This window comes from Zophobas morio, unplaced genomic scaffold (genome assembly GCF_036711695.1).
Source record: "Zophobas morio isolate AGI-343-1 ecotype UQ-CSIRO unplaced genomic scaffold, CSIRO_AGI_Zmor_V1 ptg000004l, whole genome shotgun sequence".
Classification (NCBI taxonomy): domain Eukaryota; kingdom Metazoa; phylum Arthropoda; class Insecta; order Coleoptera; family Tenebrionidae; genus Zophobas; species Zophobas morio.
The window spans coordinates 2,998,061-3,014,303 of NW_026972109.1; the positions used below are offsets into that span (position 1 = coordinate 2,998,061).

A 16,243-nucleotide genomic window follows, 5' to 3' on the forward strand; every position below is an offset into this window, starting at 1 on the left:
AGTATTGACAACTCCAATTCGATAAACATTTTATTATACAACAGTATCTTTACAACTTTTTACATATGTGCATAATATTAAAAACGAACTTTTTTTAAAAAAATATATGATAAAACAGAACATTTGAAATACACCACAAAGAATACACGACATTACAAAGCATGGAGTCGATTTTATACCTCACTGTCGACTTACCCGACGCAACAGAAATTTGGACCGCTGCAAATATGTTACAAACACAAATTATTAAATTATTGGTAATAAAAACAGCAGGTAAATCGCTACACTTTTGACTGTTGTCTACTAATTTTTTCTAAGGATTCGTTCGAGTGCCCCGAGCCGGAGCTACCCCCACCTGGAACAAAACGAATTACTCTAGAACCACCTTGAATACGGTGTGGCACCTTTCATTAAATTCCTGCCGTTGCTTCTACCTGGCGGCGGTCTTTTATAGTCTCTCCTGTCGTCTGACCTGCTGTTGAAAGGACTGTAGGCGCGACGGTGCGGGGGCGACGTACCATACTCCGAGTCCGAGGGAGAAGAACTATTTCTATCGTAGGGAGAGTAGCCCCTCGAACTTGGAGAATACCTCGAATTTAAAGGCGGCGAAGACATTCTTCCCAACGGGGGCGGCCTATGATCACCTGGAAACATGTTCGGAGGTGGAGGGGGGATGAAAGGAGGCACGCCATGCATAGGCGGAGGCATAAACGGAACTCCCGGAGGAGGAGGCAAGAAAGGTGGAAGACCTGGGAGTGGTGGAGACTTAGTGATGTGATCTCGAGTCCCGTAGAGCAAGGGAGGGGACGCCGGGGACTCCATCGGTGACACCGGCATGTCGCCGTTCTGCTCAATTGGAGATTGCAACCCTAAAACCCAAAACTAGTACCCCTTTTCGTACAAACTTAACCTTTCGTACTGTGTTGGTTTTTGTCTTCTTGGATAGCTCTTTCGCGTAGGGTCAAACGATGTCGCAGCTGCGCCGCCTCCTGTTTCGCTTCCTCCAGCTTCCTCTCCGCCTGTCGCGCGCTCACCCAATTCTCGTGCGCCTTCTTCTCCAAAACCGAGATCTGACTCTTGAGTTCGATTTCTTGCGACATGATTTCTTGCTTCAAGGACTCGGTTTGGGCTCTACTAAACAATTAAGACACTCTAGTTCAACAAAATGATCGACTTACTTGTAATTCTGGAGCTGCTCCTGCATGAATTTGATTCGTTCGGTCGTCGACGTGGCTTCGCCTTCTTTTTCCGCCCACAGTGCTTCATGTTTGCTTATCTCTCTAAAAATCGACAGCTCGTTATTCAATGACACACGTCGAAAAATAAACAAAGTGACTTTCGGCGTTTATTGACATAATTTATGAAATTGAAAGTGCCTCAACCATGAAAGAAAACGCTAATGAAAAATCAAAGAAGAAGATTACAAATAAACGGAAATTCTACTCCGCTCCGAATCTACCTTTAGGTGAGCCGCGGTTTAAAGCGACCGATTCGTTTTTAGTAACGCCGGATGATATAAGGAAATACAAGAAGGATTTGCTGGCGAACGTGGTCGACGATAAGCGGAAGAAAAGCAAGAAGAAAGCACAAGCGAAAAAGCTCAACGACAAAAACGTCGACAAGATCCTTCTAGACCCGGGTAAACCCACCGGGAAAGTGAAGAAGCTAAGCGAGGACTATCAGTGGCTAATCAAGAAAAACATAGTCAAATTGATGGGGGCCGCCAGGAAAAAGATACAAAAACGCAATGAAGAGGCCACCGAACCTGAGAAACGAGCCAATTTGAAGAAAAAAAAGTTAGATACGGGTAAAAAGGTCAAGGGGTTGTCGAAAAAACTGGACAAAAGTGATAACCAAGTGTCGCCACGGTCGCGCAAAAAACCTCCGCGCAAAAACCAACCCGAAATTGGTCTGAAACCTCGAGCCAACACTGCGACTATCCCCAGACAAAGCGAAATCTTTCCGAAACAAAGATCCCTAACTTTGCCTCCGCTGCACCGCGCCGACTATTTGGAAGTTCCGCAAGGACGAACCGCCATGATTTTGCACCCCACTCAGAAGCGAAAAGACAATAATTACAAACTACGTGACGTGTTTAACGTTTTTAAAACGAAACCAGAACAACCCGGCAACATTTTCGCAAAAAACGAACAGTTACCGAACGTTTTCAAAAAAACGCCCGAGACAGAAAAGAAGACGGACGTGACCAAAAAGAAGAAACTCGGCGACAAACAACTGAAACAGAGACCAGCCAGCTCCACCATCAAGTTGGAACGACAAAAGAAAAAGAAAATCCGACCCGAAAATCTGCACGTTACAGCTTCACCGAAGGTTGACCAACCCCCACTGTTTGTAAAACCGATAGTTGATAAGAGAACTGTAGAAAAGAAGAAAAAAAAGTTGAATGTGCCTAAACTGATGGCTACTATTAGTTCATAAATAATAAATACTTACTTTTGCCATTGGGCTTCTCTGTCTTTGAAGTAGTTTGACAAAACTTCGAGTTTGGTTTGAGTTTCGACTCTCAATTTGTCTGCTTCGTCGTACTTTTCTTTCAATAGTCGAATTTCTTCGACCGTCGCTTTTTCACGTTTCTCATAATTGACCTTCACTGCTTCGTCCTGGTGTATTTTTTCCGCGAATCGCTCATTCTCGCCCTTCAACAACTGCAACTCCGCTTTAATCGCGCCTACTTCCAGCAAACTTTGTAACGTTTTTTCGTCCTTTTTAATCGTTTTCAGTTGTTTCAAAGTATCGGTGAGTTGCGCCTGCTCTTTTATTTTCAACTCCAACTTGCGCTCGCTTTGCTCCAGTTTAGTGTTCAGTTGTTTTAATTCGCTGCTGTGATCTTCGTCCTTGAATCGCAATTTAGCGTTAATTTCTTCGTACTTTTGTCGCAGATTCGCGATTTCGTTTTCTAGGAGCGACTGTTGCGAGTCTTTTTCTTCCTCGATCTTGAGTATATTTAGCACCAGTTTGTCTAGCTCGGCCTGTAGGTCAAGGACCTTTTTGTTGCTCAGTTCCAACTCTAACCTAAGTTCGTGGTTTTCCGTGTTCGTGACCGCCAAAGTTTCGTTCACCGAATTAACCGTGGACTGCTGTTCCACCAGCTGTCGCTGTAAATGTTCAACGTTGGCTTTGAGGACGTCGCTTCCGCTTTCCGAACTCAGGATTTCGGACAACATTCGGTTCAACTCCATACCGACTTCGGTCGAATTCTCTAGTTCTTTCTCAAGGGATTGCACTTGTTCCTCCAGCGCGGTCTTCAAACTCGTCACTTCGAATAAATCTTGCTTTAAATTTTCGACGACTTCGTTTGACACGCGATCGTTGGTTTCGTAGCCGCTTTCAGAGGCTACTTTTTCTTGTAAAATTTCGTTCTCTTTCAACACCACCAACATGTGTTTTTCTAAATTGTTAATTTTTGCGATTAAAGGTCCCTCTCTTTTATTCTTGTCGAACGCGATGTAGCCGAAAAGGAAAATGATAACTGATATCGCAGTCGTTACCAGATACAGGAAAACGTCCGAATTGAAGCTGAAAAAATCCATTGCAGCAACCTCGCTTTCTTCGCTGTGTAGACAGGACGTCGCATCACAAAATGACTCTAAATGAAAATACGTTACATTACTACCACGAACGTGAAGTGCGCACGAACAACAACAAAATCGTTTCCAAATTTTATCACTTTATTGTTACTAAAATAATTTTATTTTTTTAGAACGCGGTTAGCCGATTTCTTAGTTATTATTATGTTGCCAGAAACAGCGCCAACGTTTTATTGAAGTGATTGTGCAACGGTGAGCCACGTTGTTAAATTCATAAGTGTGACTACATTAGCACCTCATGTTTAAATTAGTTCAGCAGAGTGAACACCGATTTATTTTGTAAAGTGTACGTGGCGTGTCATGTCCGGACCTACCTCTACTATCTGAAGAAAGAAGATCGTCGCCGGGGATATGACTCTCTGGGGGCGCCATAAAGTCTGGGGTAAGCGTGTCTTCAGATTCTTGCTTGGGTGTATCTTCAGACGTTCCAAAGAGAGAAGACACACTAGCGAAAAAGCCGGAATTTGTAGCGTCTTCGTCTGCTTCATTCCCAATTTCACTGGAAGACAAAACGCTTTCTTTGCTAGTGGTGTCTTCTATGATTGGAGCTTGTGTGCTTTCACTTGATTGATCAGATTGACTAACATCATCTAGTTCTACTTCAGTAGAATTGTCTTCTGGTGGTTGCTCCTCAACCACACTTTCTTCACTGTGGGTATTTTCTTGAGACCCGTCGGGATTGATACTTGATGACGCAAACAGTCCCAGTGGTGGAAGCGTCGGAACCGCTTCTGTTACGACTGCGGGTTCTTCAGTTGCTTCTAGGGGGTTTGGAGTCACCTCAATGAATTGGTCCACAAAAGGCTGAGGCACTTCTACTTCTGGACTAAAAGTAGTGACTTCAACTGGTGCAACAGTTGCTTCACTAACACCTTCATCTGGTTGTTCATCAGAAGGTTCAGCTTCTTTGTTGTCAGATGGTTCATCTTGCACTTCAGAACTATTTACAGAGGTTGGCACTTCTTCATTTGTAACAACTTCTTCACTTTCGCCTTCTTTGTTTGAAGCTTCTGACTTTATTTCTTCACTTTGTTCACTATTATCATCTTTTATCTCAGCTTCTGGATTAGTTTCTACAGGTTTTGCTTCTGCGTCAGTTGAATCAGAAGCTTCTTGGGTTTCTTTTGACACACTTAAATCCTCTACATTGTTACTACTATCCTCTGCATTTTCTGCCTCAACGCTTGCTACATCTTCCTCTTCTTCACCCTCTTCATCAACATCCTCTTCCTCTTCATCTTCATCCACCTCATCTTCCTCTTCTTCTTCATCAATATTTATTTCAGTGTCTTCAGCCACACTTAGCTCTTCTTCTTCTTCCTCTTTATTGGTATCTTTGTTTTGATCATTTTTGTTCTCTTGTGTTTGCTCCTCTGCTGCTTCAACTTTATTTGTCTCAGGTGGTAAGGCCGTGGATTGGACCGGGCTTTCCGTAGACGTTGGGTTGATCTCTTGCGGATTCAAATAAATAGTAGTCCCATCTACAACTTCATAAGGTTCCTGAACCTTGTCAGGCTCGACTTGTGAAGGCACTTTTGTGTCCGTATCATTAGTGAACTCGGTATCTACTAAAATCGTGGGTTTTTGCAGGAGTTTGACCTCTCTGACCATATGTTTGGGGATATAGCCCCGTTTGCCGTTGATCTCGCCACCCCACAAATCCTCTCGAGACCCAGCTGACTTACTATAAATGGTTATATCTACATTGGGTCCAAACGACAATATCCTGGAATCCGGACTAGAATACCTCAGAAGAGTTTTGGCAAGCGATATGGGGACTAGAAAAAAAAAATGTCAACTTCATGTCACGAAACTAGGTTATGAAACCATTGGAACAAAATCTACCTTTACATTCTTCATCCACGCATAACCTCTTATCGGATATTTGAGCATTTAATCTACATAAGTTTATTATAAATATCACAAAATATAATAACTTAAACCTATTCATTTTGTCAAACTTTGACAAGTCGATCGCGAAGCCACATCACTCTTTCGAAAATACAAAGCGCCATCTAGCGCCCGTCCACAATCATCTTAAAAAAAATTTAATCGGGATCATACTTAACGACAAATCCGTTACTTACATAACTCCACTTCAAAAACCAATTCGTTATGCAAATTTATGACCACGATGTGTTTATTTTTCGCTAAAATTTTAAATCGCACGTCAGCGGAAGCGTGGGCGGGGCGTCCGCTCTCCGCCAATCGCGCCTCACCAATGGTCGATTTCCGGCGACTCCAGCGCCGCTGCCAGTCGCCGCCATCACTCCGCTAGTTTTGTTTGGCGTGTTTGAAGTGCTGTTCGCATTAGACTGTCCGAAAAATATCAACAAATACCTCAAAGTCCGCTAAAATAGTTCAAATATTTCTTGTTTCTTGTCATGAGTGATAGGGAGGTGAGTACCGGGGGTTGTTTCGGGGGTTTGGGGGCTCGTTTCCGCGATGTGGGAGCGCGTCGGTACCGGCTTCGTTCCACAGCACTCTGATTACGCTGATTACGTTAGTGCGCGTCGGTCGGGGGGTAGATTTGGGACTTGTCGACTCGAAACGGGGTGGTTTTTGGGGAATTGTCGCATTTTTGTGGAATTTATTTATTGATAAAGCGTTTGGTTACTAGGGGAGCCGCTCACCCGTTGGCCACAAACCGATGAACGATCGGGACCATTCGCCACACGCAAGGCGGGAAGAGTCACCAAGAAATCACAAGGCCAAAAGTTACTCAAGGTGAGAATTATTTTTATTGTTTATGCGTTTTTGAATGGGACTGTGATTGTTGTTTACTGAAATGCTGAGGCCGCCGGCTTTGGTAATGGTCTGACGACTATTTTTTGCAGATATTGCTTGTTTATTAAAATTGCTAGTGGAATTTATCACCAACGTAATACAACAAAATTTATGTTTTTCGTCAAAATTTCCTCTAGGGGCAATTTTTGTATTCAGTTACGTTTTTAAGTATTTTCAATATATGTATTTTTCGTTAGTATAGTGGCCAAAGCCCCATGTGCTTGTATTTCAAAGGTTTGGACACTTTTATAGATTGCAAGTACAGTTAATTATAGCATCAAAGATCAAAGCACATTCTTCAAATACACGTGTACCCATTGTATTCGTTTTTATTAGAATCGCAAACTGATGATAACCAGTACTAGAAATTAATGTTTATTTACAAATAAATTATAAAAGTGGACTCATTATAGTGATTAGCACTTGCAGAAGCTTTCATAAAATTGACTTTGTTGTAAATAAACACAATTATTATTATTAATAGTATTTGTACATGAAAAAAACTGGCACATCTTCAAGTATTAATTTTTATACTCTATTCCATTCTATTTTTACAATTAAATATAAGTGACAGACCCCAGAAAAATTATTTTTCTTGTCATTCAATCTAAAAAGCGAGGTTATGTCGGTGCTTGCTGGAATAGAGGCCAAAAGTAATATATATTCTTGTAATTATAAAACAGTCACGTTTTTTTAATGGATGATGCTACAAAACTGTGCTAAATCAACAATACAAGGTTAGGTGCCAAACCTTCATCTATAACGACTTGAATATTACATAAAACTAACAATTTTATCATAGGTCTCGTTCATAATATATGGAAACATTGCATTGAATGTTGTTGCGTTCACTTCCGGTGATTGTAAACATTTTTGACGTCATCCTCAAATTTTACACCTTGTAGTACTCGTTTTCTATTTATATCTCGTCGAATAAACGAGATTAGCTGGAAAATAAAATTATCAGTAAATAAACAGTGTTGCTCAAAAGTACAGATAAATATTTCCAGAACGATTTGTCAGTTTTTTTTTTGTAAAAGTTAGTCATCAGAATTTGCAAAGATAAAACTGATTTTCGAAAATCACGTATCCTTTAAAAAAAGAGAGGGTGGGTGGGCGGGGCTAGTACTTGCCAAGATAAGAGATTATCTAAGCAATTCTTAAAAGTAAGTACTTCTTAAATTGTACAGTGGTTGCACATTAGACTCTACTTAACCAAGTAATTCTTAGTTGTGGAATTGTATGTACTTGTAAGAGTTTCATTTCTATTGGCAACACTGACGTTTGTTTGTATTGGAATATTGAATATTTTAGGTTAGTTTGTACGTGTGTAGTTTCAATAGTCTTGTCAGGTGATTGAAACAGTATGTGGAAGTCTTATATTTTGTGAAATTGAAATGAAAAGAAAGGTCTGTAGAAAGCGGTGGAAACAGTTGTGTTTAAAGGGTTCTTGGAAGGTAAAGTTTGTCTAGAATTATAAGAATTTTATGGACTCCCAAAGTTAATTCGTTTTACAGCCCTGTTGTCAATTTTATTGTACAGCTGAAGAGCGGGACGAACTCAGGTACAGTAAGCATCGGCTTTCCCCTGACACAGGCTCTTTACCTGTACAATAGAATTGATGCCTGGGCTGTAAAACGAATTAACGTTGGGAGTGCATAAAATTCTTATAATTCTGGACAGACTTTATTCGAAATCTAGGAAAGGAAAAGTATTACTGAGAAGAGTGAACAAAAGATTTTACGAGATGCAGGTGGACGAAGAGAAAGTTTCGGGGTGATTCTGGGAAGTAATTAAATACAGATTATATACAAATGCTATACAATTTTGTGGGACTTGCCAGCCCCCACAGTCTTGATATTTATTTTCTCTGGTGTTGATTGTGTGTTGTTTTCTTAGCAAAAATTCCATATTTTTTCTTTCTTCCTCTTGTCCTTGTTCAGTTGTTTTATTATTCATTTGAAAAAAAAAACAAGCTATATTTTATAAAAAAAAAACATTGTAACCTTCTTTATATTCATTGGAATGGGAAATTTGCGATTTGTGTATTCACCAAAATTATTATCCAATAGAAATGAAGGGTAGAGGGTATACAAAACTCACTTGACATACACCTTGTAAAACTTTTATGGCTTAAGCCAAACCACCCATAAGTCAAACTGACTATTGTAAGCTTTATGGACCAGAACCGCAACGATATTACTGTCCATTGTTGCCAAAATCGAGCTGTAAAGTTTTACTAGGTGTATGTGAACTGACTTAAGTTACACAATAGCCAGTTTGACTTATAAGGGTGCTTTGGCTTAACTCGCTTAAGTCATAAGTTTTACATGGTGTATGTCAAATGAGTTTTGTATAGGTATCATTTGGCAAAATCAGTCTTATCTTGGCAAGAATCTGCCCCGCCCACCCACCCTTTATTTTCTTCGGGGATATGCCATTTGGCAATGTCAGTTTTATCTTAGCAAGGACTAGCCCCACCCTCTCTCTTTTTATTTTCTTAGAGCGTATATCATTTGCCAAAGTTAGTCTTATCTTAGCCGGTACTATCCCTTCAAGAAAATAAACGATGGGGAGGCGCGGCTAGTACTTTCCAAAATAAAACTGATTTTGGCAAATCACATACCCTTGAAAAAACTAACGGGTGGGTGGGCGGGGTCAATACTTGCCAAGATAAGACTGATTTTGCGATTCGCTTACTCATTTGAGGACAGGCCCGCCATGGTTTTACGGGCTGATTTTGGAATTAATTCTCGCAAGCGTCCTCTCAAATGGACACGTACCTTTAGAGGTTATATCGTTGGCAAAATCAGTTTTATCTTGGCAAGTATTAGCCCTCCAAGAAAAGGGGGGGGGGGGGGCTAGTACTTGCCAAAATAAGACTGATTTTGGCAAATCACATACCCTTGAAGAAACTAACGGGTGGGGGGGCGAGGTCAATACTTGCCAAGATAAGACTGATTCTGCGATTCGCTTACCCAGTTGAGGACAGGCCCAACCATGGTTTTACGGGCTGATTTTGGAATTAATTCTCGCAAGCGCCCTCTCAAATGGACACGTACCTTTAGAGGTTATATCGTTCGCAAAATCAGTTTTATCTTGACAAATATTAGCCCCGCCCGCCCACCCTCTCTTTTCTTAGAGGGTATGTGACTTGCCAAAATCAGTCTTTTGGCAAGCGTTAGCCCTACCCGCCCTCCCTTTATTTTCTTGAAGGGTGAGTCATTCTTATCTTGGCAAGCACTAGCCGCTCCCACTCGCCCTTTATTTTCTTAAGGGCTAGTACCTTAAGACTGATTTTGTCAAATGATATACCCTCTACCCTTCATTTTCTTAGAGCATGTCATTTGGCAAAATTAATACTATCTTAGTAAGTATTAGCCCCGCCCACCCACCCTCTCTTTTCTTAGGGGTATATCATTTGCCACAATCAGTCTTATTTTGGCAAGCACTAGCCCCACCCGCCCTTTATTTTCTTAGAGAGCTAGTACCTGCTAAGATAAGACTGATTTTGGCTAATGAGATTCCTCTAAAAAATATAGAGGGCGGGAGGGCGGGGCTAATACTTGCTAAGATACAACTGATTTTGCCAAATGATATACCCTCTACCCTTTTTTTTTTTTTTAGAGGGTATGTCACTTGGCAAAATTGTTCCAAATGTTTCCACCTTTCGTTTTTTCAGTGCTTCGATTTTCCACTTTTTTGATTTTACAATTTTTCGTTTTCTTAGTTTTCCGATTTTTCAATTTTTCGAATGGAATTATAAAATTGAAAAAACGAAAAACTGAAAAAGCAAAATTTTGAAATTGGAAAATCGAAGAACTCAAAAATCAAAGACCCAACATTTGAAGAATCGAATAACGAAAATTTATAAAACCAAAAGAAACATTGAAAAATAAAGACAATGGAAAAAAGGAAAAATTGTGATATAAAATCAGGAAAATGAAAATTAAAAATCAAAAACTTGAAAAATTGAGGAAACGAAAAATTGAAAAACTGAAAAATCGAAAAATGAAAAATTGTAATATCGAAAATTTGCAAGACGGAAAAATTTCAAAATAAAAAATTGGAAATTTTGGGAGTCGAGAAGTCGAAAAACTGAAAAAATTAAAGTTGAAAAAATGAAAAATTATGAAACTGAAACATTGTGGTATCAAAAAATTTTTCAAAGGTAATTAAATCCAGATTTTTCGAAAAATTGTAAGATTTCATTTTGCAAATTTTATTTTTTTATGATAACCCTACATATCTCAGGAACTACCAAAATACGTCCGATCTTAGCAAGTATTAGCCCCGCCCACCCACCCTCTTTTCTTAGGGGCTATGTCATTTGCCAAAATCAGTCTTATTTTGGCAAGTACTAGCCCCACCCGGCCGCCCTTTATTTTATTTTTTTATTTTTATTTTATTTTTTTATTTTCCAACGGGGTTACACCCAATTACAGGAAAAACTAAAAATTAAAATTAAAAATTAACAATAACAAGAAAGTAAAACTAAAAAGAAAATTTTAGTTTTACATTCTTAATGAATGTGTCATTTGCCAAAAATCATTCTTCCCGTTCTGGAAATATTTAACGGTATCCACACTTTTTAGCAACCATGTTTGTATCTATATCTTGTATGTTTTAAATTATTCATATAAAAAAAAAAATAATTTTGGGAAATTTGTTGACCTAGGTATTAAAATCACGATTAAATTGAAAAATACTATGTCAATGTTAGAGATGTTGGCCAAAATCCCCACAAAAATTTCTTGACATGAAAGTTTCACTGCATTTGACCTCACTATCATCCGGGTGGGTTTGTTATTGTCTATTGTCTTGTTGTCGCTTCTATAAATTGAATGCTTGTTGTAGGAGTTCATGCGAAATTCTTTGATTCAGTATGTGATAACGGAACTTGAGATTATTCTCCTTTTTTACATCCAACGCGTAAGCTAAGAAAGTATTGTAATATGATCCATTCCTAAAATATGAAAAGTAGGTCCTCTGTTTCTGTGGTTTGTGTCGATTTTTATTAAATAATAGTAATAATAACAATTTTATTTCCAGCAGACAAGTCTATAGTGGAACGTAATACTAATGAACAACTAATTATTAAAAACTAATTCTTATTCTAATTAACAATAAAATGAAAATAAATAAGAGCTATACATCAAAAATTCTTACATACATATCAAATAAAAGTTTAATATTTACATAGTACTCCGGCTTGATTTTTATCACAATTTGTGCAATATTCGCCATGCGTGGGTTCGAATCCCATCCCCGCCGACTTCAAGTGACCATTGTGTAATTTCATTGTATTAATTAGTACATGCTATGCTATGCTTTCTTCATTACATGTCGCCAAGTCTCAGTAACTCAGTCAGCAACAACACAGTCAAACGTATTTCAACCCGACTTGTAGAGTAAATCTAGAGTAAAAAATTCCGCTCTTGGTTCATTTAGTTCCGCCGAGTTCAATGTTAATTGTGTCCATTTCGAAACCGTTCGAGAGTAAACAGTTTTATTAAGTCAACAAAGAACGCAATATTTTGGTGGTCGATCTAACGAGAATATCCCCTGCTGTTGTAGAAGCCCCAGTCGTAGCCGGAAGATGTCGTACAGAGATGGCGACCGGGACCGAGACCGGCGCCGCGATGACAGAGACCGGGAAGACAGAAGATACAGGTGAGCATAGTAAAATGTCCCCGCCGTGTGTACGTGGCACATGTCGCACATTTCGGACTAAAGCGTTGTCTGGGTTGAAGACGATTTGTATGTTGATTCACAGTAAGCTTTCCCATTTCTCTGTCACGTATTGGTTCGTTTTGTTATATTTTGGCTTCACGTGAAACGTACCTCGATTCTCTCGACAAGTTTTCTTTGCACCAAAGAATTGTGTCGTACGTATCTAGTACCACCATATCATAGATCATATTTTTTTGATTTGGCCTTTCAGGTCGCGCAGTCGATCACGCTCAGACAGACGTTACAAGTCCTCGAGATATTCACATAGTCACTCGCGTTCCCCCGGCGACCGGAGGTCGCTCTCACATAGCCCTATGTCTAGCCGCAGGCGCCATATGGGGACCAGGGACAATCCCAAGCCGTCTCGATGCCTTGGCGTCTTTGGATTAAGTGTCTACACCACAGAAGACGAACTGTACCACATCTTCTCCAAATACGGACCGCTAGAAAGAGTGCAAGTCGTCATTGATGCTAAGGTAACGGTGGTGAAATCATAGTTACTCCCGAAACCTGTGATTTTTGAGAGGTTTGGCTTCACATGCGGAATTTCTTGATGCACACAGGAAGATCAATGGTAGTGTCCCGTGCTGACATGTGTGATACTCTAGATGCTCAGCTCCGTTTACACTACAACAATATAATATGTATATTTTGTGTGTTGTTTGTTTATCAATTTATTTTTTATTACTTATTTATTATTTATGTTGTTGTTAGACTGGACGTTCAAGAGGCTTCTCGTTTGTGTATTTTGAAAACACAGATGACGCCAAAGTAGCCAAAGACCAATGCACTGGAATGAAGATAAATGGTAAAAATATTAGGGTGGACTATTCTATTACCGAAAGGGCGCATACACCGACGCCTGGAATATATATGGGCAAACCTACATAGTAAGTACTCTTTTAGCCAACTCTAAGTCAAAACTTTCTCATAACGAGAACACGTCATCCAAAAGTCACGCCTGAATGTTAATTAAGTCATTTAACATAGTTATTGATTTTTGGTAAATAAAAAAGCCTGAAGGAAATTAGACTTTGTGTTGTGAAGATAAAACACAAAATAAAGGCCCCTTCACACACTAAATCCGTGTTGCGAATTTTTCTAACGCACGCTTGTTTATTTCAGCAAATACAGTGACCGCTACGATCGACGTCGCGATAGAGAGTAAGTAGATCTTGTCTGAGTTTAGCGATTTATTGAGGGTGTGTTTTGTGTGTGCAGTGATTATTATGGGAGGGGTTCGAGGTACAGTCACAGACGTTCGCCGTCTCCGTATTACAGACGACGTCGATATGAGCGTTCCAGATCTCGCAGTTACTCTCCACGTAAGTACCTCAGAACGTTTTCAGCAGCCAGTCAATGCAATTTTAAAGAGGAATGAAATTTCTGGTTTCTGGCGATTGCATTGGCACAGCACATTTTCTGTTATCTGTGATACCCATGTTTAAAATTGCATTTGTTAATGATGTTTCTTTGAAATTTTTTTTTGGTATGTGGTGTTGCTTTGTTTTTAATTCGTGTTTATTTTAATGTTACTTTCAGGTCGTTATTAAACTTCGTGGAGGCACTGCATTTATTGGAGAGATAATCCTTAGCTATAATGTGTCAGGAGTTGATGCCACGCGGTTAAATTTTATATTTTCTACATTTGATTTTAATGTATGGTGATGTGGCATAAACTCCTCATTTTTTATTTGTTTTGACCGCGTCAACAATGTCGACGTTTTGAACTAAAATGTCGCCATTATGTTTGTATAAATCGTTTCGAACTTGATACCAAAAAAAAAAAGATGGATCACAGTTTTGAATATGTAGTGTAGTTCTTTGTTTTTCCTTCTTAATTTTCTTTGAGTTCAATCTGTGACACTTAGATAAGCTCTAATAAATGATTGGTTTGAACACTAATATGGTTTTCTTTGTTTAAAAAGGGTTAAGAACAAGAGGTTTGGGATGAATTGAAGTTTATATAAGAAATAGAATTTACTCAAGTTTCCTTAAATCACTTCTCTGAAGCTTATTTCAATGAAATCAGCTATGAATAAAACGAAATGAATTGTGAAAATACATCCATCAAGAGAATTGAGAAATTTATTAAAACAACTCTCTTGAAGAATGAAATTGTTTTCTCTTTTTTTATGTAGAAGACACATCACTCTGATCCTTACGTTGAAAACGAAAACATGGCGTTTCTCAGTCAACTATTAGTACCACCAAGACGATTTACATTGTACTTTCAGACAGAAAACCTCCCAATAATTCAAAAGTTGATTAGAAAAAGTTCGTTAGGATTTTGGTACGTAGAACGGAAAACAAACCAACTCAAGACTTCTTATCTCTTCTGTTGTATTCCAACAGATTCACAACAGTAACTGTTTTTCACTTAATCTATATGTATTTTTAAATAAGATAGGCGTAATGCATGTCATTGTATTCCTTCCAGTCATGTACAAAGAACAGCTTATACTAACAGTTCTTTTTTTTAATTATTTTTTTTTTACTTACTAATGTGCACATTCAATTGTTTTAGTGTAAGGTGAATTGGCAATTCAGTTTTTTTAGATTTAAGCTTAACGTCTACTTTTGAGTTACTTAAAAGTAGACCAAATAATACATATAGATTTCACTGTATCATCACAGATGCAGTTCCTAATCATAAATTTACTTTTTCTTCAATAGGTTTCCGGAGAACATCCAAGAAGAATAAACTCGGCAGATAATTTCGCCACATGTACATTTTAATAATAATAATAATAATAATTTATTTACGGAATATAACTCCACTTTACAAATAAAGGAAAAAAAAAACAGTGTTTCTTGATTCCACGATACAGTACAATATTAATACAAATTAAACAAATAAAAAGTTGAAAATGAAACTAAATAAGATTACATATTATAATAATAATAAACCGACACATCATTTTTAAATTTCAGCCTACTAGAATCAAAGATTGAGATTCGAATGCGGCAGGAATATTCATTAGCTTCTTCCATCATTCTTCTTAACGGATGATTTTGAGCCAAAAGTGTTGTTGATGTTGATATTCTAAATATGTTTCGACTTCTTGTTGTACGACTGTCAACTGCAGGGATAAGAAAAGACAATCTGTTCAACAGACTTGGATTGTCAATATGTCCATTAATAATGTCATGAAGAACACAGGCATCAGAAATTTTCCAACGGATAATAAGAGAGTGAATTTGACACTTATCCATAATCCATCGGTAGTCACCCTTAATATGAGAATGACCCATTTTAAATTCCACAGTTCGAAGAAATTTATTTTGTACTCTTTCAAGTCTCTCATAGTCGATTTTATAAAAAGGAAACCAAACAGAAGAGCAATAATCAAAATGCGATCGAACAAGAGAGCAGTAGAGAGATTTTAGGGCCAATGGAGACAGATCTTTACAATGACGCCAAATGAAACCCCACATACTCATGGCTTTATTGTAAATATGGTTATAATGGCTCTTAAATGTAAGGGTCGTATCAAAAATCACCCCCAAATCTTTTATTTCTAAAACTCGTGAGACGGAGACATTGTCTAATTGGTAATCAAAACTGATATGCGATTTGGTTTTATAAAATGATATTACATAGCATTTCTTAATGTTTAAATGAAGACAGTTATTTTGACACCAGTTAAATAATGCAACTAAGTCCAATTGAAGTTGTTTAGCGTCTTGAATGGACCGTATAGTTTTAAATAGTTTCAGGTCATCTGCATACAGTAAATAATTTGAAAAATGGAAACTGCAAGTTAAGTCATTAATAAATAACAAAAAAAGAATGGGTCCACAATGTGTACCTTGTGGAACACCAGAAGATACGCAAAAAGGGGCCGAAATATAATTATAAATTCTTTTATATAATATTTTATGTAATAACAGAACAATAAATTGTCTCCAAAGGTATTTAGATTCTTTCTTTACATCCAGTTTTGTACACCTCATATTTCAGTCAAGAACAACAATATTTTTCTAAATTTTACTTTACCAACCAAACTTAGTGACAACTTTGTAAAAAATTCTTTTGTTTATTTCAACCGCCGGAAAATTATACGACTTCCTATATTTTCACAATCACCAAAACAAAGTGCCACAATAAATTT

The 16,243-nt window shown here is 38.2% G+C and overlaps 2 protein-coding genes across 7 annotated transcripts; one reads left to right on the plus strand and one right to left on the minus strand.

Moving 5' to 3' along the window:
• Positions 1-17: 17 nt before the first annotated feature.
• Positions 18-5,785, minus strand: Tango1 (Transport and Golgi organization 1). Its single transcript, XM_064067110.1, has 8 exons — positions 5,696-5,785; positions 5,454-5,644; positions 3,923-5,386; positions 2,455-3,607; positions 1,179-1,280; positions 920-1,131; positions 405-869; positions 18-355 (listed from the first exon to the last, which is right to left on the minus strand). The coding sequence occupies exons 2-8, from the start codon at positions 5,557-5,559 to the stop codon at positions 282-284; spliced, it is 3,576 nt and encodes a 1,191-aa protein (XP_063923180.1). The 5' UTR covers positions 5,560-5,644; positions 5,696-5,785; the 3' UTR covers positions 18-281.
• Positions 5,786-5,833: 48 nt separating this feature from the next.
• Positions 5,834-14,881, plus strand: LOC135137455 (transformer-2 protein homolog beta-like). 6 transcript variants are annotated; one of them, XR_010281814.1, is made up of 9 exons: positions 5,837-6,007; positions 6,229-6,335; positions 11,973-12,068; positions 12,340-12,604; positions 12,843-13,018; positions 13,254-13,292; positions 13,350-13,453; positions 14,057-14,421; positions 14,805-14,864. XR_010281814.1 is itself a non-coding variant. In XM_064067123.1 (8 exons), exons 1-8 carry the CDS (start codon positions 5,993-5,995, stop codon positions 14,080-14,082), a joined length of 828 nt encoding a protein of 275 aa, XP_063923193.1. In that variant the 5' UTR covers positions 5,837-5,992; the 3' UTR covers positions 14,083-14,881. The 6 variants fall into 6 exon arrangements, 5 of the variants coding, with proteins under 5 accessions (XP_063923210.1, XP_063923193.1, XP_063923225.1 ...); XM_064067123.1 differs by having other exon boundaries at positions 14,057-14,881; XM_064067155.1 differs by having other exon boundaries at positions 5,839-6,007; positions 12,457-12,604; positions 14,057-14,881.
• Positions 14,882-16,243: the final 1,362 nt, after the last annotated feature.